This window comes from Rhinatrema bivittatum, chromosome 15 (genome assembly GCF_901001135.1).
Source record: "Rhinatrema bivittatum chromosome 15, aRhiBiv1.1, whole genome shotgun sequence".
Classification (NCBI taxonomy): Eukaryota; Metazoa; Chordata; class Amphibia; order Gymnophiona; family Rhinatrematidae; genus Rhinatrema; species Rhinatrema bivittatum.
The window spans coordinates 67,988,993-68,013,720 of record NC_042629.1 but is presented as its reverse complement, the minus strand read 5'-3'; the positions used below and the strand labels follow the sequence as shown (position 1 = coordinate 68,013,720).

Below are 24,728 nucleotides of genomic sequence, written 5' to 3'. Positions count from 1 at the left end.
AGAAATAGCCTGGCACTCTTGCTTTCAGTACGGCTGCTCCTTTGAGGGGGGAGGGAGAAAAACCTTACTACTTATATCTTAAACCAGACTGGAGATAAGTCTTCCGCTGCTTGCATCATTCTATATTTGATACTTGCTGGAGCCTGTAAAGAGCAGCAGCATGGGCAGGTGGGTCTGCAAGGGGATGGGGAATCAATATTAAGAGAAAAAGGGAAACCAAACTCTGCTTTGAAACAAATCAGCACATTTAAAATGAATGAGAACTCACCTACGCAAAATGAGCTTATGGTTTTAAGATCTCATTTTGAGCAGATCAGTTCTCATCCAATTTAAATTCCAAAAATAAGTCACTTAGCATGGGAGTGGCTACTCACTGGCACTGGAAGGGAAACTATCCTAAGGCCGTGCCTTTTTTTCAAGACAGGCTGCCGCAAACTGTAATTCCTTTCTCCCTCCAACTTTAAGAATAGTTCAGCTCCAGCCATACAATGTCCTTCAAGCGATGGAGGAGCCATGGTGAGTGTCACTGAATACTCTGCTACCCTCACTGCAGGTAAGGACATAAGATTTTCCATATTGGCTCAGATCAAAAGGTCCATCAAGCCCAGGGGCCAATCGTGTCACAAGTACCTGGTAGGATCCCAAACCCTAAAACCTTTTCATGCTGCTTAGGCTAGTGATAAGCAGTGGCTTTCCCCAAGTCCACCTTAATAATAGTCTTGGAGAAGTTCCTGGATCATAAGTCTAACAGCTTTCACCCTTTCTGCTGGCAACAAGTGTTATACTTTGCATGTAAAATTAAAAAAAAAATGTTCTCTTTTAAATGTACAAGTTAGTAATTTCACCCATCTGTCTTTGCACTTTTGGAAAGACTAAACCATTTTCACTTACCTCTTCCATGCCAAACATTTTTATAGATTTTTTCATCATCTCTTTGCATTCGTCTCTCTTCAGCCTTTTGGCATCAAGGACTTGTGCCATCCTTTTTATTATTTTGGCCACCCTTCTCTGAACCTTTGCTAGATCGATATCCTTTTTAATATGCAGTGACCACCCTTCCACTTAAGATGTGATCTGACCCTGGGCCAACGCAGAAGCATTAGGAAGAGCATCTTCCATTCTTCATTCCTTGCCTCATAAGGCTTTAAACATCATCAGCACTGATGCCCGGATCCTTTTTCTGAGTGGTGTCACCTACCATGGCACTGTACAGTGCATACCTATAATTTAGACTCCTCTTCCTAAAGTGCAGCATACTGCACTTGTCCATATTAAGGTTGAATTATTTTCTCTCATCTGCAAATTTGAACAGGTGACTTGTTCCCATTTCCAAGTCACTTCTAAATGTTTTAAAGCATGGGCCCAGACCAGAGCGCTGTCATAACCCACTCTTCACCTTACTTCATTGAGAAAATTGACCATTTAGCCTGAGGCTGCATTTTCTCTCTTTTAACCACTTCTCAAGCCAGAATAGGACTTTACCTCTTACCCTATGACTGCCTCCGAGGGATTCTCTCAAGTTTCTGGAAATCCAAACACTATCTGAACTGGCTGAAGTTAATGCGTGCCCCTTTGAAACACAGCTCCATTCCCGGAGTTTGATTTTAAAACTGAGACAAACTTGTCAAATATCTAGCAGCCATTGGGGATATGCTTACGTAGGTGACAGAAACAAGTCAATCAGTGCACAAGGGAAAAGCAAGGAATGTGTGTTAAATAAGTTCCAGTGACAAGAGTTGGCAGCAAAGAATGCCAATTGCTGTAATGTATGTTCAATAGGAGGGAAAAAAAAAGTAACAGCTTCAGACTGTATACCTTATTCTTTAAGTGCAAAGCCAACATAATTACAGAAGTTAGAGTGAAGAAAAATGCAGCATGTCAGTTTTATTTCTCAAACATCAAAAGTACAGCACAATACAAATGCCATTCTGGTTTTGGGACAAGACGGCACATAGCTCAGCCCAGCAGTTAGTGCTGTAATACAGGACCATAATTTAATTTCTTTACAGCAGAAGAATTTAAAGGAAACAATGTGACTACACTACGGAAGTATCAAATATAGAATGACAGCACTTTGTTTTTAAAAGCTACTATTCAAAATACTTTATTTCTAAAATAGATTGCAGTCTACTGTAGTCTAGGGATGTACTATCATTGTTTGCTTTTAGTGTATTTTAGCACACAAACTATGCATTAAAGCAATTTACTGCATGTTAAGTGTTAACATGCATGTTTTAAAGCATAAAATGAAATATTTCAGCTGCACACCTACTTTTACTCAAGAAAATGACAAGTGCAGGCAATGTAATGTACAAACTCATACAGTAAATCAGATATATCCAGTCAATTACATTCCTGGCCATGTTTATTTAAAAAGTAGTGTAATTTTTGGTTTCTCTAAGGCAGTACACACATACAGCAATCATGATTGGCATCAAGCATACCTAACTCACAGATATGCTCCCTACCTACTGTACATATCAGAGTAGAGCATGACAAAAAATGAATTCCACTACATAAAACAAGAAAAATAGACCGGAAATGTACCCTCCCTTTTCCCGAACTTTAGACGAGGCAAGCCTTCTGCGTGAGGATGTTTCCCTAGGACATGTACTAAACTGTTTCATCCCTCCCCCACATTTGGCATAGTTTCACAATAAGGTATATTTATAGGAGGTACTTCATTATATAACTTTCTCCTTGCTCCAATTGCCACATTCAAACCTGCATGAAGTGCCATGAACAGGTAGTTCAGAAGCACATCACAGTTATACAGTTCTACAAATTAAGAAAAAAAAAATTCACCCTACCAGAGTGGCTGATCTTCCACTCTCCCCCCTGATGGGCTACAATTTTACTGCACAGTTTCAGGTATTAATTAGTATGTTATCCTAATAAGAAAAGGGTGGAGTAAGATCTTCATTTACTTACTCCCTAGACAAACATCATTTCTTTACACAGTTACACAGCCAACTGCAAAAAAAAAAAAAAAGTACATTTTCTGTTCCTTTATGTAATCAGTTTGTCCAAGAGGGAAAGTCCAGTCACATCACCCATTTCACACTACCTTGGTCTACAAAAGTTACATAATGTAATTCTCTAGCATGTTCAATATTCTTAAGTGTCTGCACCCTTTTTCTAATACAAATTCAGTGTTCAAGAACTGAAGTACTTCACTCAAAACAGGACCATTAACTAATGAACATCAAACTAAGAGACTGGCTTTTATATTATTCCAAAGTATTTATCTCAATAGCACGAGAATTCTGACCTTTGTTCTTAACTATCCATGAAGATATAAAATTTACCAAAAATCTGTTACAAGAAAAAAAACAAACCATGAATAGTGCATGAGAGCTTTACAAGCATGAACATGTTTCCACTAATCTTTTTTATGAATAAAATGACCTACTTTTTTTTTTTTCCTCCAATGCACTTGCATGCAAATTTCAAACATGTCACTTTTGTATAGGCCTCGTTACCAGAAACAAGCAGCTAGCCTGGGTTCATTTAAGATGCAGTAGTTATGCATTGCCAATGAGATTTTATATCTTAAATTGGTATTATCTAGGCCCAGTATGCCTCTCCAAACAAAAAACTCTTGATCTAATTTAATCAAAGAGGTTATCCAGCTGCTTGACATTGTTTCTTATTATAGAATTACACAGTTAGTGCCAGCATTTTCAAAATGGATGGAGGTTGGGGAGGTGAAGAACAATTCCAGCTGTCATTAAGTCAATGCTTCAGACTTCATCCTCACATGTTACTAGGCATGCGGATAACATGTGGTAACCCATTAGCAGGGACACAGGGAAAGACCGTACCCCAACCAAAACAAAAATCCACAATGTGTGTTAAGTTTTAGGCTGCTGGGTATTTTTTTTACTTAAAAAAAAAAAAAATACAAAAAAACCCACTTTTTTTTTTTTTTTTGGAAAACTGGATCAGCCTATGGCAGTTTATCACAGAACTAGCCTAAAGACAGCCCAAGGCTGTAAGGCAGAAAAAGTAAAACAGGACGGGAAAGCAGGTATTGAGGGTATCAAGGAGGAAGACACAAGGCAACAAAGACTTGGAATAGTGAGCAAAGGCCGTAATATGAATGGAAACATGCTGACATTATTTATTTAACATCCATTTTATTTTAAATGCTTGCTTTAAGAAAGCCTTCCCCCTTTTTCTAAAGGTTATATGCCTGTGGGTGGCTGAGGTGTGGAAGACTGTGCTAGTCTCGTGCTAGCAGCTAAGTCGCTCCGTCCTGGAGCCCGAGCGCATCACCACCACAGAGCACCCCATACCCCCACTGCTCAGGTTCCTGCCAGGACAAAGGGTTGGCCCAGCTAAAAAAATAAATAAATATTTCAGGAGCAAATTTATCAAGGAGCTTAAAAGTTTGCCATCCCTAGATACATATGTGGTTTCAACAATGGGCAAATATTGAGAGGAAACATTCTCTGTTTTCTTTTCTTCCCTTGGATGCCATATGATATACAGGGGATGCTGACCCTAAAGGGTCCTCAACCTTAAAAAGCAGAAAACTAGAAAGTTATAGGGAGTTTAAAAATGCTACCTATTTCCAGAGTCCAAAAAGAAACGACAGGGATTAATATGACACGATGGGAAGACTGCAAAATAGCCAAGGATGCCCATAGGAAAGTAACAGCAAAAAAAAACCCAAAAAACCAAACCCCCCTGCTGTACATTCCCAGCCTCCCCAATGCCAGACTTATTGCATTATCAGACATTACTACCCAAATAAAAACAATCCTTCAGGAAAAATATATTAAAAAAAAAGATATTTCATTCACTTGTGCATGTCCAAGTTAACTGGTGACATCAAATGTTTGCAGAATGCTTTGCTTCAGTACACTGTCAGATTACAAAGACTTGTGAACACTTCTGAGTAGTTAAGGTACAACCCTGCATTTATACTGGGATAACTGTGTGTGTGTAATATACGCTCTAACACAGGTACATAACCCCTATGTACACATGGCACTTTATAACTGTTACACATACTACCAAAACTGAATGACCTTCTTCTGAATGCAAGTGGCAGTGTTCAGGGTATAGGATCTACCGGCACAAGCTGTCTCTGTTTTAAAAATTTCCTCAGTCCTCCAGGACTTACTCACCAGGGACAAAATGCACTTGCCATGGCTTGCCCCTTCACATCCTGAAATATGGTGAAAGGTGCAGGTGATACCTTTTAATTGGATTAAATACATCTCTGATAGATGGATGATGTTGCCCAGAAGATATACTTAAGCTTTGAGAACAGTTTTACAGCTCTTTAGACCAGCACTACATTTAGTCAAATTAAAAAAAGGTATCACCAAACATTGTGGATCTTTATTTCCATCTAGCCAAGTGAGCCAACAAGGCTACTACACTACATCATCCTTGCTTACAGTAATGGAATGGTGAACTATTTAATCAACAATCTGCATAAAAAATATTAAATCCAACCCTTTTCAGCCCTATTATGGGGTTTTTCCACCAAAGGAAGGAAAATTTCTCATTTAAAAATAAATTTGTAACAAAAGCAATCATGAGTATATAAAACTATTTCAGCTTATCTTAACTGCTCTCGCTTGTGTAAACTAAATCTCAAACGTTATCTAGAATAAAATAAATAAGCTATTTTCTACTCCTATTTGGAAAGTGGAATTTAGTTTTAATTCAAGTGTAAAAACCTAGAAAAACATGCAATACATCCCTGCTCCTTTCCCTCTAAATCCTAATATACTTCCGTCAAAAAAGAATTAAGGCTTTTATCTTCTGAAGAGGCCACATGGTGAAAATTAAACCTTCCAGTCTTAAGTGCCCAATGAATGGCAGCTTGGAAGTGCAGAAGCATTTCTAAACACACAATCTTTATTTTCACTCCATGACTACATCCACATAAAGTATGGTTGCTGTGCTAGTCCAGATGGATGCACAGAAATAAAAGGGTAACCAAAAAAATGCAAGGTAATAAATATTGAGGTATCGCCTCATTTGTTTACCTTTAATTGTGTGCATCCATATATAGGAAAGTAGTATGGATTTTTCTGGTGTTAAATTGTGAGTTCTTTGATTAAAAGTTAACGGTGACGTTATCCATCATAAAACTAACTTCTCTATTCATGACCCTGCTATTAGGCAAGGTTCAAATTTCAAGAGAGTAATTGGTTAGAAGCAAAAACAAAAGTTTAAGTGTTTTAAATTCATACAGGAGAGTTTTAGTTATATGATTATAGAGGATGCCTTAGAATAGCTAACAACCTACACCCCAGAATGCAAGTACCTGCTTGTTAAGGAGGCGTCCTGGGAGTGCACAGGTCACAAGGCAGGGAAAAATAGCAAGGTGGATGGAGCATGCACCACATGGAAAAAAAATATATATATATCCACTTCCACACAGCCAGTTTAGATGGAATTTCAAAACAGCAACGTGTGGATAAACTTCAGTACATATGGAGGCTCCCCATTCTTTAAAATTAGCAGTACTGCACTGCCCACAGGATGATGGACACTGACAGCTTCACCCCTCACAAAACCAGCAGCTTTTGCCATCAACATGGGCAAAATAGAGAGTGTTATTATACGGATATTAAAATACATCTCACATGCATGAAAAGTCGTGTGGATATACTGGTGATTTTCAAAGTCATGATACACAGTTCTCTATCCCAGTGAAAGGCTTAAGTTAGCATGTACCATAATGAAACTTTAACACACATTAATGCTTAATTCAAAATTGATTTTAAGATGTATGTATCTTTAAATACTTCCCCATGCAGTATTACAGATCCTTTTCCCACTAGAACCTGAAAGCATTATGTCAAAACTATCATTAGAACAGCATCTCCAGTCTAGAGAGATGATCCTCTACCTTTCCACAAATACTGAGTGTTGTTTTCTAACCCATCCTCACCTATAATCTTTCCACCGTTTACAGACAATTTGCTTCAACCTGCTGGTCAGCTCTTCTGTCAGTGCAATTCATTTAGGTTACGATTATGAATGTTGTGGTCATCATGCCTGTTGAGATGAATAGCGTTTCTCTCATTATTAGCATTGTCTAGGCCGGTGCTATCAAACCCATACTGGGTATGCGGCATAAACTGTCGAAATATGCTGACACTGCCGTGCCAAAAAGTGGGTTGCGGAAGTCTCCCCACGATGCTCCAAGTCCGTGTTCCTGGATCGTAAGCTTCTAGCACATCTGAAAGTTCAAACGTGTTATCGTAGCCACCGGAGACATACAGCTTCCCGCCAAGTGCTGCTAAGCTTCCTCCAACATGAACCTACAAATTCAATGAGAAACATTTACAAGCCATTCCGCGCACCCTCTCTCACCTGCTGCTTTCTGGAGCAAACCACAGTGCAGGAGACAGATGGGAAACTACAGACAGGACTCACAAGCTGGAGAAGTGGGGTGGGAGACAAAATATCTAATCTTACAAAAATAAGGCTAGGGAAGAAGGGAAATAGCTGCAGAAACTTGTAATTAGATACACACGTTTTGTTAACATCTTTGGATGCTCTGCTTCCACTTTTAGTTACAAGTTTACTTCTCAACCCTCCTATGCCAATGAGGGGTGGTAGTTTTTATTAAAAAAAAGCCACACACACACACAGCTACCTGATTCATAGAAGGTATTTTGTCCCATTCATTCATTCTTGGATTGTACACATCCACTTCAGCAGAGTCATCCCTGAAACAGAAAACAGTTGAAGCACGAATCAGAGAAACCATAGGAAAATTATCAGAAACAGTAGGTTATCAGTCAGCAAAACTGGCACATTTCCCTTAATTCTGATAATACTAGGTTTTTAAAAACACTTCGTGAAGTAAGTTTGTACACAGCAGGATGAATAAGCATGACATGCGCGTGACATCATCCGACAATACCGACATGGACCAGGCTCGCAGAACTCAAAAAAAGGTTTTACAGAGCATGCAGCTCCCATGAGCCTCTCAGTCTTCCAGAGCTTAAGCCTTAGCAAGGTAGTCAACTTTCCAGTGGGAGCACTGAGAGGAGAGGATCACACTGCTGGTGGCTGAAAGGAATCAGTAAGTTTTTGCTTGAGAAAATTTTAAAAGTATTGGGTTGAAGTTAACTATTTGGGAATATTTAGTGTGTTTGTGCTTTTAATAGTCAGTATGGCAGCTAATAAGCAGAAGTTAGTGTCTGTATATTAAAAAACAAACAAATAAAAGGTAGCCAGAAGCTAGAAATAAGCTAGGAGCAGTGTATACCTAAGTAAAAAGGTTGAAAAGTTCAGTTACTCACCTTGGAAAGGTGTTAAGGTAGTGTGATTTGGAGCCTAGCAGAGAAGGGGAGAGATAGTGGAGGGTGGAAGTGTTGGGGGCCTGAGAGGGCAAAGTGAAAGAAGACTGGCCAGGGGAGTAAGGAGACAGGGTGGAAGAGACACTTTTACAGCGAACTTCTAGGGAAATTCTCAAAATATTTAAAACTCTGCATCTTTAAGTAATAATTTTTTTCTTATATTATAAATTACTTAAAGACTGTCATGTATATTGTATTTTGAATATAAAATATGCAGAATTTTAAAATTTTCTAGCACAGAATTCCCCCAGGAGAAGTACTAGTACGTGAACAGGCTGCACAAAGCTGTTTGTGCAAAGTTACTGTCTCTTCAAGAACAGTGTTGTCCAGGCAGTGGTGAAGTGACAACCGAATAGCAGCTTTGTGTAGGTTTTCAATGGGAGCGGTCCCAAGATGAGCCACTGAAGTCACCGTGGCTCTCACTTGATCAGCCTCGGCAGAATCTGTGATCTGTAAGCCAGCCGGTGAAAGATACAGTCTGCTAGCCAATTTATTGGGATCAAAAGAAGCCTGATGGTGAGGTTGAGTCCTCCTCATGTAATAGGGTGGGGGGGCTCTCTTACAAATCCAAGGAGTGAGGAGTCCTCAGAAAGAAGACAAGGCAGCACAATAGTTTGTGGAACGCAGATACCATTTCTAGAAGAAGCTTAGGGCAAAGTATGCAGAACCAGCCCTGGTGTGAAAGAACAGCAGGTATGATGAATATGAACATAAAATATAAATATTCTTCTGGGGGGGGGGGGGGAATCCAATGCACAAAGCCAGCTCACTAAAACCAATTGTTCACACTATTTATATACGAAACCTGGCACGGATGCTATGAAGGTTCTTTTTCTAAAGAACTGTATAAGCGGGCTCTATTACACCAGCGAAAATAACTTGCAAAGGGTTTTGGATACTTCTTAGCTGTGAGGTTTATATAACTAGCCTCCATTTATAGGCTCCTTTGTGATAATGAATATATAAAACTAGAGCATGCAGTTTGCTTACTCTACGTGGCAAAGTGACAGCAACAAGAAAGTACTCTAAGTGAGAATCTTCCAGGAAGGTTTCGCGGGTTACGCAAGAACAATGCCGAGGTCCCCAGACTGAAGGCTGGGAAGGCCATAATCCTGTCATGAAATTAGGTACTAACAGAGGGGAGGAGACTAGAGCCCCCGCCACCTGTTAGTGATATGCCTCCGTGGCACCGAGATGTGCTTCACGTGAAGAGGTGTTAAGGTCCAAGGAAGAAAGGTCCCTTGGGCCACAGCAGAAGTGTTGCAGCTGGCTGGTCTATACCATCAAGAACTTCTTCTTCACTTGAAACTGTAAAGATATTGTGGTAGATGACTTTCTAGCTGCAATCAGCACATTCTCCATGGTCTCAGAAAGGAATAGAGAGGGACTACCGTGTGCAACATCCACAGTGTGGAGGCCAGCAATGGTAGGTTTGCATGGAAGTCTATCTGCCTGCCTGATGAAAAAGTCAAAAGAGAACTGCCCAATAGTCTGAACTGATAAATGGAAGAGATATGGAGGCCACGTGATGTGGCCAGGCCAGTGTTAAGAATTAACCTTGCCATGTCTGGCAGGGCCCTTGGACGGTTCTGGTAATAAAGGAATTGGCAGGTACCCAGTGCAGTAGACTGGATCTCCAGTCTAGCAGAAAAGCAACAAGAACTGATCTGATGCATGGAGCAAAAACCACCATGCCATGAATGAGGTAACCCACTGCCTGGGGTGGGGGGGGGGGGTTTGAGGCCAACTCTGCTCTAGTGGGCCTCTGTACAGACAGAACCGGATCTTTTGGCACCAGAGGAGATGCCCCCAGGGAGATCCTTCATGCCTCAACTAGCACCTTAACTGTTCTGTACAACGTTCAACCCTTGATCTGTGATGGATCTGGCAACTAGAGCCATAGGGTGGGGGGGGGGGGAGAACCTTCAGACTTGGGTGAAAGAGGGGAGAATCGTCCCGCATCGAGATTCTGTCAGCGCCTTGCTCAGCGAGGACGAGTGGCTCTGCTGATAAACCTTGTTGCATAGCTTGGCTCTTGTCCCATCTTCCAGGCAGAGTACTGCTGTGCCCTCTGGGACATTTTACAACGGCAGCAGTTAGCTGTATTATAATCCAGGCCTACGCAGCAATAGCAAACATTGTGTCTCTCTAATGGACATCTGGAACCCAAAATACAGGCCTTGCAACTGCTGACCGCAGTCTTCTTGGCCTTAGGGTTTTCCATCTTTTGGGGGGGGGGGGGGGGGGGGGGGTTTTGGTTGTTTTTTTTAATTGAAAAGTTCTGCAGAGGGGTTGCTGAGGCAGCAGACAAAGGATACAAATTAGGCAGTATGAGGCCAAGAATGACCAAATAAATTTTAAAGATGGAACACGTCCGTGCAGTAGCTCAGACCAAGACCAAAGAGGTCAATAGGGCAGCAAACAGAACTCCTGTGTGTGTGGGGGGGTAAAGATTTTACAGGGTTCTGAGAGTTGGGTCCTTGTTGATGCCTCTGGACGACGACACCACCACACGTTATGTCCGATTCATATCTGCCTGTTGATGGAGAACTCGAAAGTCTGGCCAGCAAGTAAACAGTCAAATTCAATTGGATATTCAAGCCACAAGTGCTCTCAGCTCAACTGCGTCTCTCCACCATGTGTTCAGGCATGCATACATTTCTAATTCATGTTTAATTGTACTGTAAATCAGCAAGCATGCTGTACAGCGGTTCAAAGGCATGAAAACAAAACAAAAAAAAACTACCACCACAACCTCTGGTTGCTCTCACTAGGACAGGAAAAAAGTCACTTCTTTCTCACAGCTGCTCTGACATACATTTAAAGTCAGATGTATCCTCTCATTTCCCACCCAACGACATTGCGTGACAGCAACAGGTGAGACCATAATTAACTGCTAAGAGGATCATGTGAGCATGAATCAGTGATGACGTTTAAGGAGAGCTCACATGCAAGAAGCTCTTGTTTTCAAGCATAACTAAATCCGAGAAAGCTAGTTAGTATAAGTTAGAGGTCCCCGAACTATGGCCGGTGGAGCTGGTTTTCCTGGCCCACCACACTCCCCCCCCCCCCCCCCCCCATCAGTAGATTGAGAGCCACTGCAGGAAGGCTGGCAGAGCAAGAAGGAAAGTAGCATGTTACCCCCGCCGCATACAGAGCCCCAAAAACTGCACCTGCCCCCCCCACACACACAGCTCAGGCGGCAGATGCAGAAGGAAGGCAAGGGACAGAGTTCCTAGGGGGTGTGGCAGGACATCTAGCTGCCACAACAGTCCCTCCACACAAACACATACCCACCCACCCTAGCATTTAAAATGATCAAAAGGCCCAATCACCCCCCCCCCCCCCATATGGCGATTTGAAACGTCCTATGTGGCCTCCCTCTCTCTTGAAAGGTTTGGGGGATGTACATTTAAATTGCACTTAAATGGTGCAATATCAAAAGAAAATCTCTCTGCATCCAGTATTTCATAAATATGTACCAGACCAGAAGAAAAGCAGCCAACTTAGTTTTGGAACCCATGTGCACAGATTTATATGAAGTCTGAATTTTGTGCTACTTTTCCACCCTGCTTGTTACATTTTTTTGCAAAGGCTGTTTCATCAATCAGAATTTCAGATAAAGCAACGGAGCACTTTCTGTACCAGAAGATAGCAGAGATGAAGTGTTAAAAAGCTTAAGGCAATTTGATGAGGTTTTCCAGCAAGTAATGAATGACATTGTTGGCCTTTCTTGGAAGTTATGTTCTCGTACTAATAAGCATCAAGTAATGAGAGAGACACAAACAGCTCTCTGCACCCATCCTTACTTAAAGCCTGCAGTGATGGGCCCTACCTGACCAGCAATTCCAACCCCATGAGCATCCACTACAGATTTAAATGCAATTTTTACACTGTTGTGTGCAAATGTTCAACTAATCTTACTTGGCCAAAAGTACAGTCAAGTAGCATTGATCAGTATCTGGCTGTTGGAACAGGAAAACAAGTCAATGAGCTTTGTAGACCAAGGGTAATCAACTCCGGTCCTGGAATACCACAAACAAGACTGGTTTTCATGATATCCACAATGAATATGCATGAGGTGTATTTGTAAGCCCTGCCTCCATGACTCATGCATATCTACTGAAAACCAGACCCGTTTGTGGTACTCCGGGACCAGAGTCGCCTACCCCTGCTTGTAGTCTGTTGCCATAATCTACAATGTAAATGTTTAGCTACAAACATTTTGAGCAATAATTGATAGATGTAAGCACAAAAGTTCAATTCCATGTTGGTAGTTTCCAACCAAAAAACAGATGTTTTTGGGGGTTTTTTTCTTCCACAAGTAGTGAAAGTTCTCTACCTCTGGAAGGGATCAATGGTACAAGCTTCCTCTACATGTTCTCCATTCTCTTATTCCAGAGAAGATATCTATGAAATCTGACACGACAGGAAAATTAGATCGCCATTTAATCTTGGCCCCTTTACAGTTAAATCCCCACATTGGCAGTTGTGAAAAATTTTGTTTTTCCATTTTTTTAATTAGACAACTTAATTTGGATACTACCAACATGGAATTGAAAAAAATAAAATAAAATATATATATAGTTTGTTTTTTTTCCAATGCCGATAGATTCTCCACTAAACCTTTTCTAGCATTGTTTAAAAAGAAAGCTGATGGTGCATTTGTTCTGTATTTATTTTATCCTTTCCAAAGGCAGCTCATTAGTTGGCTTAAAACCAAAAGGAGAGTTTACACAGTGAGATTTTGTGGTATTCAAGCAATAGAAATTTTAAAGTGGTTGTGCTTGTTGGAAGAAAAATACTAACATGTGAATCCTTGAGCAACTGTCCTAGAATTTAGAACAAACTGTTCTCAAATGTTCTGCTTTTATTCCAGACACGACTAATTAGGAACTGTTTTGCACTAATACTGTATTTGCATCAGCTCCTCTGGCCATAAGCAGCAGAGTAGCTAGGCATGGCAGAGATGTGGTGAAAAGTAAGGCTTTTGGGGGCCGATGCAATACAGTGCTCTCAGCCAATTGCACCGTTTAACCCGCTGGCGGACGCAGGTTAAATAGGCACTAATCCACCCCCTAATGCAATAGGGGGACTAGCACCTATTTAACACGTGTCCGACCAGGAGTGAATGAGTTAGCGCTCATCACATGCAAATGCATGTAAATGAGGCCATTACTCATTCACTCCAAATGTAAAAAATGTACGTCTCAAGACGCACAGATCGCTCAGCAGGCGTTAATAGCTGAGCGCACTGAAAAAAAAGTACAGAAAAGCAGAAAACTGCTTTTCTGTACTTTTTTTTTTAAAGTTAAAAGAAAAAAAAAAAACCTCTGCCGGCCGCTTTGAAGATGGACGCCAATACGCTTGGCGTCTGTTTTCATAACCGGCCGGCTGCAGTAATGAAAACCAACACCGATAAACTCTGCGTCGGTTTTCATAACCGGCAGACTGCCGGTAACCGCAGGGTCGCGTTAGCAATGAGACGCTAAGGTCCCGCAAGCGACCCTAGTGCCTCCTTGCTAGAGGACCCCCCCTTATTTGCATATTGCATGGCGCATGCGCGAGTTAAGAAAGCGGGCGCTGAAAAGTCAGCACCCGCTTTCTGCGAACAATATTCCATCTGCCCCTTAATTAGCCAGCAATAACTGGTGTATGCCAGGCACAGGAAATTGTAGTATACGTATTTTAATAATGAAAGGACATACTACAAAATTAAGGTGTCACCATACCTATTCATTTGGAAATCAAGAACATAACGGACCAGAAGAGAACTTCCAAACAGTAAACCATTTCTTACCTTACAAAATATATTAGTCCATTAAGCGTTACAGTTTTTGGCGCAAAGGACCAAGGGGGCAATTGGCCGCAGTTCACTAGGGACCATAGATCAGTCTCTGGATCATAACACTGTATAACCATAGTGTCCTTGCCTTCAAGAGAGCCAATGGCGTAGAGCTTCCCCCGACAAGAAGTGGTCGAGCAGTTGTCCATTGGGTATAACATAGGCTGCAATGCCTCCCAGACATCTATAGTGTGGTCATAGCGCTCTGTGCTGTCCGAGCCTATAACGTACAACAAGCCTTTCAAGGCCGTTGAACTGTGATACTCCCTGGGCTTCAGCATTGGAGACACCTCTGTCCACTCATTCACACTGGAGTTGTACCTCCACACGTAATCATAGAGTCTCGAGCCATCAGACCCACCTAGAAGAGAGCATTTCAAGAACATTGTTATCCTTAAATAATTAAACTACCAGGGAGTTTATTCTTTAGGTCTTATTCTTTCAAGACGATAGGGGCCCAATATTCAAAGCACGTTCAGAGCTACTTAACCAGATAAGCGGGACTTATGCAGCTAAGTAGCAGCCGCTGAATATGCACCTATGATAAGTCGCCGTCGCTTAGCTGGATAAGTCCCTTATACAAACGGCTAAGAGTTGCACACACAAAAAAGTAGTCATGAACTGGGTGGATCGGGGCGGTGTGACTTAGCCATATAACTTATACGGTTAACTACCAATATTTGGAGTTAGCTGCATAAGTTTATATCTAAGTTTAAATGCCTTAAGGAGCAGGTCTAAACTTAGCCAGGTAGACTTATCCAGTTAAGTGCTCACATATACTCGTATATTCAGCAGCTTTGTCATGCTGCTGAATATACATCGTTACTTAGCTGGATATGACTAATCCGGTTAAGTTAATTAACCGTCCAGCACTGAATATTGAGCCCCAGATCTCTAAGTTAAAAAGGTTATACATAGCTTAAGGATATAATTTTTAATTTCTAAAATTAACTACTGTAATCCATTCAATTGGGAATTTCACCAAACACCAATTCCTCAGGTAACACTGCTCCCAAACGGTCCCTGCTTAAACCTCTATCTATACAAAACAGGCTGTATTTGTTTCAGCACTAGAAGTGTGGTTTGTGCCTTTAAGCCTTGAGGACAGTAGTGACATCTAGTGGTGCAAAGGTAGATTTGCAATGTGTGATTTTTCTTCAGGTCACACTTGCCCAATTGCCCATTTGTGCTCCCTGGTGCAGGAACCAGTAGAGGCAACATTTTTCCATGGAGGGAGAAACAACAAAACTCTACTCCTAGGGCTTAAGGCTAAGCTTCTTTTTGAACTGGGAATAACCTTGGGGACAACAGACGAGCACAGCCCGCCAACAGAAGTATTTCAGCTGGAAGAGTTAAATGAGTTATCTAATGATAATTCATATCTGCCAACATCCAAGCAGAGTTTCTTTGCGATAAGGAATGCTTTGTGCTGCTAAAACTTGCGTTACTGTACATTCCTTACTGTGAAAGTTGTATTTAAACACAAAAAACTGAGGTCCTTTTGTCATTATTTGAACCACAGCGCGGACTGAGCTCCTTATTCCTAGGTTTGGGAGAGGGATGTCACCTGAGGTAGATGTGCCTATGGATGGTCACTGGTATGAAGACACCTTTCACACGTGACGATACAGTAAAAATCGCGGGAGAGCGGGCGAGTGCCCGCTCTCCCGGCACGCACACAGGACACAGTAAATTAATTTATTTAAATTAAGGTCCGCGGTAAAAAAAGAGGCGCTAGGGACACTAGCGTGTCCCTAGGGTCTCTTTTTTGGCGGAAGCAGTGGCTGTCAGCAGGTTTGACAGCGGACGCTCAATTTTGCCGGCATCTGGTTCTCGAGCCCGCTGACAGCCACGGGTTCCGAAACCGGACGCCGGCAAAATTGAGCGTCCGGTTTTCGACCCACGAGCCGATTTTAAATGTCTTTTTTTTACTTTTTTTTTTTTTTTTTTTTTAACTTTTGGGGCCATGATATTAAGTCGGAGGGTGCACAGAAAAACAGTTTTTACTGCTTTTCTGTGCACTTCCCCGGCGCCGGCAGAAATTAATGCCTACCTTTGGGTAGGCATTAATTTCTGAAAGTAAAATGTGTGGCTTGGCTGCACATTTTACTTACTGTATCGTGCGGGAATAACTAATAGGGCCATCGACATGCATTTGCATGTTGCGGGTGCTATTAGTCTCGGGGGGGGGGGGTTGGATGCGCGTTTGACACATTATTACCACTTACTGAATAAGGGGTTAAGCTAGCGTGTCCAAATGCCGGTTAACAGTGCGCTCTGTCCAATAAACATCATTCCAAGACTGGTTCACCTCACCATCCGCTCACCCACCTATTTTCAAAATGACCCCAGTGACAACTGAAAGGTTTTAACTCTCAGCAACTTTGACCATCAGGGTTACATTTTATAACATCACTCTGCTTTACTGAATGCAGCAACATTAAATATGAGACTGTTAAACACACAGTCCTTAAAGTGCTGTATTTTAAAACAAAAACATTTTATAGGGGTGCACTAAAAGAGAAACAAAAGTCCTTAGTGGGGAGGGGAGGGGCGCAAAAGCATCAATTTAGTTACCCAAATTGATGCTTTCAAACCATAACACTATTTAATACTTCCTGAAGCTCAAATGTTTTCTTCCAAGTATGAATTAAAAAGCTTCCAAAGTCAAGAGCTTCCTTCCCTGGAGACGTGGATGAGAAGTAAATAAAGTACATCATAACAAGGCCCTAAGCTATGTATGTGCATCCAGGCTGAAAAACAAACCACACTCCCAAAGTATGGAGTTAATAAAACAGGACTTAAAAATTAATTAAAAATGTGGAATTATGTCCTTAAGGGAGGAAAAAAAAAATTCCACAGTATGAAACCAGTTTAAACTCAAAATTCTATAAAACTAGACCCACACTTTTTGTCATAAAAAGGACAAAAATATTTAAGTAGCAATCAGCAGCAAAATATTTTTTAAATGAAATATATATATTGATCAATGAGTTCTTAGATATATGTACGAGAGTACAAAAATAGTCCAACATTTCAAAAGTTACTGAGAAAGGTATGTACTTGAAGCCTCTACTGGGGAAAAGGGGGCAATTAAAAAAAACCCAAAAACCTACTAAACACAGAATTATGACAAACATTTACAACATATTAACATGGAGCAGAAACTGTAAGGCAGTGCAGCATGAGACATCCTGACTGAACCAGTGTGCATGTACCTATATGCACCCACACAAAGAACGGGGTGGCATCTCCATCACTGTATACCCTGAGCAGGCCAAACAAATATCGAGTCTGGAGCTGAAAGTGACTGAGGTCGTTTTCAGCCCTATTTTATACTGTTTTATCATAAATAAAAGTGTTAGTAATCTACTGGTACATGAAGTAGTGTGGGAAACCCTTCTGAAGGACTAGCAAACATTTACCACAGCATCAAGTTTTAAGATGCATGACATTCAAATACTACCTTCTGGATTAATGTACTGGGTGCACTTTTATTCCAGTTTTTTTTTCCACAGGATACAGTTAGTTCCACGTAAGTTAAGAAACACTTTTCAACAGTTGAGGGATTCCCTACTGTTTATTTTGCTCTTCGTGTTTTTGCTTCCAAACCTATTAATAACACAGAACGGTATGACCCATAATACGGTGTAACCACGTGCAGAAGAGCATGTTCTCCCAAGCTTGGCACGCCTGCTCCTACGGCTAATCCATAAAGTCTGCATCTCATCCCAAATAAGAAAGATAATAAAAATTCATCTTAACTTCCAAAAAATGCACAACATCCAACCTAAATACCAGGCCATGTGAAGTGCAAAAAATCAGAAACCTGACACCTATATTGGCATTATATGTTTATGCTGCACTCTGTACAACCCCATGTAGAGTAAAGGTAAACAAGATATATTTATTTATTTAAAAAGGTTACTAGTAAAAAAACAAAAAAACCCACAATGACCTAACTTTCTGCCATGTGCAAAAGCCACTATTTATAAGAGAAATATATACAAAAGCCTGGTAAAAATAAAGCCTCAGGAACCAGCAAGGGTTTCTGAACAATTAAAAACAAAGGCATGTATATTATCTAATCCTTAAATAATGCAGTTTACAAACATCAATTTACAGAATGAGATTTTAAATATTTAGACCACTGCAGTCCATCAATGACCATCTAGGTAGGGGACACATGGACAAAAAATAACTCAGTGGACCTGTCATCTGTTAAACTTTGTATTCACTATTGCATTTTGACCAAGCCAACATTTTTGCCAAAGTGTCTTCCTCCACATACCCGAGCACATGGAGATGGAAATATATTTAGAAAAATTCTCCCCTTACAAAGTTTTTGGGGTTTTTTTGCTTTTCTGAATTTTAAGTGCCCAGCTAACCTGGCTCCTGGGAATGTTCCACCTCTGCCTATGCAGAAATGAAATGACTTAATTTCTAGCATGAATTCTAGCTGAAAAATTATTTGCTAAGTAAATTAGTTTAAAATCAATCATTTGCACGTGCAGAGATTACTACAAATGGTTGAATTCTCTATCCTTTCCATTTCTCCTCCAATGATCCATCCTAACATTAACAGGTCAAGGACATACAAGTAGTTAAAGGGCAGCACCTATGTTCTTTTTTTAAAGCTAAAAAGCCGTTTGAAAGATAGCCTTAGCACACAAACTCCAAAGCAATAATTCTAGACATTTAATTGTGCTATAATTTGGAGTCCAATTCAAGATTTGCCCATGGGCACATACTCCCTTCATACAAAGGCCAGGGAGCAGCCAAAAATAACTAGAAGTTGATTAGACTTCTGTACAGGATACATGCTTCTGTAGGAAAGGTTAAAGGCATTCCTCGTTGCATACTGGTCAAATCTGACTATAGTATGTGTTTTGTTTTAATCAAAACTGTTTGCTTTTGCCATACCATCAGGCTAATATGGTCTGGTCATTTTACTCAAGGAATATCAGAAAAATAAATCTTCATGGAGATTCTATCAAGTACAAATGATCACATGTATGAGTGTATTTAATGTTCAACTAGAAGGATTTCTTATTGTATGGGGTCACTATACTATCAAAAACTAAAATAAATAAACAATATCACCAAGTCACTTATTGCCTGCACTGGAACTATGCTTGACCAAAAAAAAAAAAAACTGAAAAAGTCCTCTCAGAACCCCCTCTGTATTCTGGCAGCAAGTTACAGCTTATGAATGGCACCTTTAGAGGGAACTGTACACTGCAGACAAGCCTGAATTCCAACTATTTCAGCAGAAGGTCAGACAAAGAACTCCATTCAAGATAATGGCTTCATTATTCAATATGAAAAACCTTGGTAATTTAATCAACATACTTCTACCACAAAAGGACAGGGATTTCTTAAATACTGTACGGTGGCTTAAGAAAAAGGCAAATCTATTCTGCTTTTGGACCGTTTCTCATGCTACTTACATAGTGGTCTGTCGAAAGAGGCAGAACTCCATGAAAATGCAAACAGGTAGACAATGCACATAATTAATGCATTCATTTTACACAAGACTCAAAATGGAAGTCCAATTGGAAGACCAGTAACTCAAAAATACCAGCCAAATGGACTGAACAAAACAAAAAAAAAGTTTTCACCAATTCATATTTAATCTTTAAATAAGAATGGCATACAGTCTGACTCTCCAAACTATCTAGACTATACATACCAGTGACATAAATGTCATTTCCCAAAGCAGCAATGCTGTAGCCTCCCCCAAGGTGATCTGGGAATTCTGCCAGGTACCTCCACTGCCCCGTGCACGTGTTGTAACAGTCCACGGTGACCAGCTCATCGCAGTCTTGGTCACAGCCGCCGATCACCACCAGGATTTCAGCCAAGCCGGTGGAGGGCCTTGGCCTCATGCGCTCGCTGGGGTAGTCATGGCGATCGTACTCGTAGGACTGGAAGGTACGGGCCTCACTGATGAGTTTCAGGCAAGGCGGGCAGAAATACACCATGGGGTCGCTCTCCACATGAGCCAGCAGGTAGAAGCGGCGAATGAAGGGCAGGCGGACGTGCTGGAAGAGCTCAGGCCAGAAGTGCTGCCGTCTCTTGAGGTCGGCTTTCACCCAGCGCAGCACGATCTGGTAGGCCGTCTCCTCTTTGTCCACGCACAGACGGTCGTCACTGATGATGACAATAATAATCACTTGAAATTATATATAGTGCCCTTCATCCAAGGAGGATCCCCTCATCAAGCATGCTCTCTCAATTAGCCATCAATGAAGAAACATGCAAGCAACCACCTCTAGAATACATGCTGGAGGATATTTTCCACCACCAGGACCCTGCCACAATAGTTACAGAAGGGGAATGAAGCAAAAAGAAATGTGTCTGAAGCTGAATAAAATGAGACGAGCACTCAAAGTGACTTCCTCAAGGTCCTACTCAAAATTAGTAGGCAACTGGCAATTCAAATCAGGTATTGGCGAATCCTTGCCCTCAGCATTTAATATGATCAAAGTACCTATGAAACTGCCAAAGCTCAGTAGAAGCACAATCCTTGAAAGCTAGTCAAAAATGTTAATCCAATTAAAAAGGTATTAGTTATACCTTGCTGACCTACATTAATATTTCCATGGAGATAAAACAAAAAACATACTAATTTCTATCCTGACATTTTCATTTTATCCAAATGTTATATGGGGGAAAGTTGTCAGCAAAATCAGATGAACTAAAAACATGGAAGTCATTTTATATGCCATTACATTCTATTTTATTACTACACAAAAGTTTAAGTAAAAAAAAAAAAATTGTTCTCAAGACACATTTCATTCTTTACCCTTCTGAAAGCCTAAGCAAGTAATACCTCCCATTTCTCTCTTAAAAGAAAACCAACTAAGGATGCGAATATTTTCTCTCTAAAATGGAGGGGGCCTCCACCACACACAAAATGCCAAGTACCCAGCCAAAAGGTCCCCCACAACCCCAATACACAGTATAGACACTTTCGGATTTCCCTTTATCGTCTTCACAGGGCAGAAGCCATGCCCATTCCTTCCTACTGCTATTGGAAATCGCACAAGGTCAGTGCCACTGTTATGAGGCTCAGGCCAGCACTATTCTGTAGGACAAAAACTTAATAGTACTGTCCTCTATCTTCTGGTGCCATGTCCAACAGCAGCAGTGGGGCGGAAGCAATTTGAGATCATCCCTGCCCCATGAAGAAATCTTCAACTGTACAGAAAGAAGGTTGAAGGATTGGAGGGAGACAGCCAGAAGTATTTTTTTTTTTTGGTTAGTTTCTCATTTCAATTTAAATGAACTGAAAAACAGGAAACTGTTACATTATCCTGTTTTGTTTCAAATCTAAGATTTGAAACATCTGAAACAAAACATTTGAAACAAAATCTAAGATTTTGTTTCAAATCTAAGATTTGCAATCATGTCTGTACATTTAAATAAAAATAACCTAAATGTACTAGCCCTGTAAATTGAAATATCAACTTTGCTGTTCCATTCACTATTATCCCTCCCTCAGCAATAACTTGTTATGGAATAAACACAAAATTGTTTTGAAATACAAAAAAATAAAATTAATCTTCAAGTAAGGTGTTGGTCTACCGGTTTGCTTTCTATTCCAAACTATAACGTACACTAAAAGTAATGTTAAATACCAGAGCACAGCTACACCTTGCTTTGAGTCCCTCAGTTAGGGATTAAAAAAAAAAGTACATCTCAAATCATTTGTTTTTGTCGTTTTATATTGCTTATGTAGCTTGTGCCTTGCCCAGCGCGACTGCTAACAAATACAGACATGTGCCGAATAAGAACTCGCAAATAAACCATTTAAGATGCTGAACTGCTCGTTTGCCCTTCCCACGCTGAACAAAGGTTGCGGGGGAGAGGGAGAGACGATGCAGCATCTTTGCCGACCTCGTTTGCCGCTGCTGCTGCAGCCGCCGGGGTGGCGCTTTCGCTTCACCCGAGGAGCGTGCAAGCGGGGGTGGGGGGCGAGGGGGGGGGTGTCTTTTTCCCCCTTCACCTGATGTACTCCAGGATGCGCCTCTTGGGCAGCTTCTCGAAGTCCTGCGCCCGCGCCAGCTCCACGATGTGCTGCAGGATGAAGCGCTTGGTGTTCTCGGCCAGCCCGCGGCACGCGTAGGCCTCGGCGAAGTCCTGGATCTCCATGCAGTTGGCCACGTCGAGCTCGCGCTCCAGGTAGGCGCAGCAGGCCTCCTTGACGGAGGGGAACTGGAAGAGGTCGGCGGCGGGCAGCAGGCGCTCCACGTTCTCGCGCGTCACCGTCACGCGGCCCGTGTAGCAGAAGTCCAGCAGCAGGGCCAGGATGGGCGCCGACACGTCGTGCAGCTCCACGCGCTGGGCCTGGCTCTCGCGCAGCTCGCCGGCGAACATGGCGCGGAAGTAGCGGCTGGCCGCCGACAGCACGGCCCGGTGGCAGGGGAAGTCGCGGCCGCCCGCCGACACCGTCATGTCGAAGAGCTTGCGCTCGGCGCGCAGCTCGCTCAGGCCGCGCAGCAGGTGCAGGGCGTGCGAGGCATCGAAGAAGGGCATCTGGAGCGGCCCGGGCATCGTGGGCGCGTCCATGGTCTGGGCGGGGGAAGGGAAGACTCGAGGCGCAGGGAGGGAGGGGGGGGGGCCTTACGGCATCGAGCAAGGCCGAGAAACCGTTAGGGGAGGGGTCAGCTCGCTCTCTGTCCCCCACACATACACACGCACGCGCGTGCGAGCTATGAAGGGCCGCAACCGCCGGCCGCCTGCTTTATAGACGAGCCCGACGGGCCACGTGGCTGCCGCCGGCTGCAGACAGACTGGCTGCCGAGCTCGCGTTGCGCCGTTGACGTCACAGCGTAATAATAAAGGAATAAAAAAAAAAAAGAGGGCGGGCCTGTCTGAGACAGCGGAAGGCTCAGACTTGAAGGGCCAGCACGGGCGGGGGTTAACAAGTGCAGCTTTTTATTTCTTAATAAGTCTATGAGCGGTTATTATAAAGCGAGAAACTATACAATACGAAATACAACATGAGTTCCGAAAGCCAAAGCTTTTCTGTTGGATGAGGGGATTTTCATTCTGTAAATTCGTGCGCATAGTTCCCTATTTACATACATTAGAACGTGCATGCAAAAAAATGCCAGCTGGATAACACCTCTGCACTGCACCCCCAAACATCCAAACCCAATTCAAAACGAAAATGTGCGCTCCGTGCGGAGGCACTAAGAAACAGACTTTACTGTGTAATTTAAAAAAAATTACAGTCCCTTCCCTGGAATACACATCCAACAGTATTTCCTAATCACTGTACAGATATATAAAAAAAAAAATCCCAAAGTTAAATCAATACAAACAAAATATAATGTAATGATGGAGATTGTATTTGGGAACCCCATAGAATATTTTGACTGATGGGGGTTATAAAAATAAAAAAAAATAAAATAGTTACTCACAACAAACAAAATACATGAAAACATAGTAAAGATGACATAAAAGGACTAAACAGTCCCACCAGTCTGCCCAACATGTTGCTAACAATAGTAACTACTGCTCTGTGTATTATTATTATTATTATTTTTTTTTTTAATTTTTATATACCGAGGTTCTTATAGAGACTACAAATCACTCCGGTTTACATATAACGATAAACTGCCCAACAGAGATAAGGGGCTTTACATAGAACAGTGGCACATATGGAACAATATAACTGGATGACAATTTAACATAATGATAATAAATAATATGGTATAGTTTAACATTGTAATTAATAAAATTATGTAATATAATCTGTATAATTTAACTATTTAACTTGGATATAGTGACATATTAACCATGCCAAATATAGGTTTAGAACATAAGAAATTGCCATGCTGGGTCAGACCAAGGGTCCATCAAGCCCAGCATCCTGTTTCCAACAGAGGCCAAACCAGGCCACAAGAACCTGGCAATTACCCAAACACCTAGAAGATCCCAAGCTACTGCTGCAATTAATAGCAGTAGCTATTCCCTAAGTAAACTTGATTAATAGCAGTTAATGGACTTCTCTTCCAAGAACTTATCCAAACCTTTTTTGAACCCAGCTACACTAACTGCACTAACCACATCCTCTGGCAACAAATTCCAGAGCTTTATTGTGTGTTGAGTGAAAAAGAATTTTCTCAGATTAGTCTTAAATGTGCTACTTGCTAACTTCATGGAATGCCCCCTAGTTCTTCTATTATTCGAAAGTGTAAATAACCGAGTCACATCTACTCGTTCAAGACCTCTCATGATCTTAAAGACCTCTATCATATCCCCCCCTCAGCCATCTCTTCTCCAAGCTGAAAAGCCCTAACCTCTTCATCCTTTCCTCATAGGGGAGCTGTTCCATCCCCTTTATCATTTTGGTTGCCCTTCTCTGTACCTTCTCCATTGCAACTATATCTTTTTTGAGATATGGCGACCAGAATTGTACACAGTATTCAAGGTGCGGTCTCACCATGGAGCGATATAGAGGCATTATGACATTTTCTGTTTTATTAACCATTCCCTTCCTAATAATTCCTAACATTCTGTTTGCTTTTTTG

General features: G+C 41.6%; 1 protein-coding gene across 1 annotated transcript; it reads right to left on the bottom strand.

Annotated features, from left to right (window-relative positions):
- Positions 1–1,859: 1,859 nt before the first annotated feature.
- Positions 1,860–22,946, bottom strand: KLHL21 (kelch like family member 21). Its single transcript, XM_029577824.1, has 5 exons — positions 22,196–22,946; positions 19,877–20,337; positions 14,140–14,545; positions 7,631–7,703; positions 1,860–7,292 (listed from the first exon to the last, which is right to left on the bottom strand). Exons 1-5 carry the CDS (start codon positions 22,756–22,758, stop codon positions 6,978–6,980), a joined length of 1,818 nt encoding a protein of 605 aa, XP_029433684.1. The 5' UTR covers positions 22,759–22,946; the 3' UTR covers positions 1,860–6,977.
- Between the last annotated feature and the right edge of the window lie 1,782 nt (positions 22,947–24,728).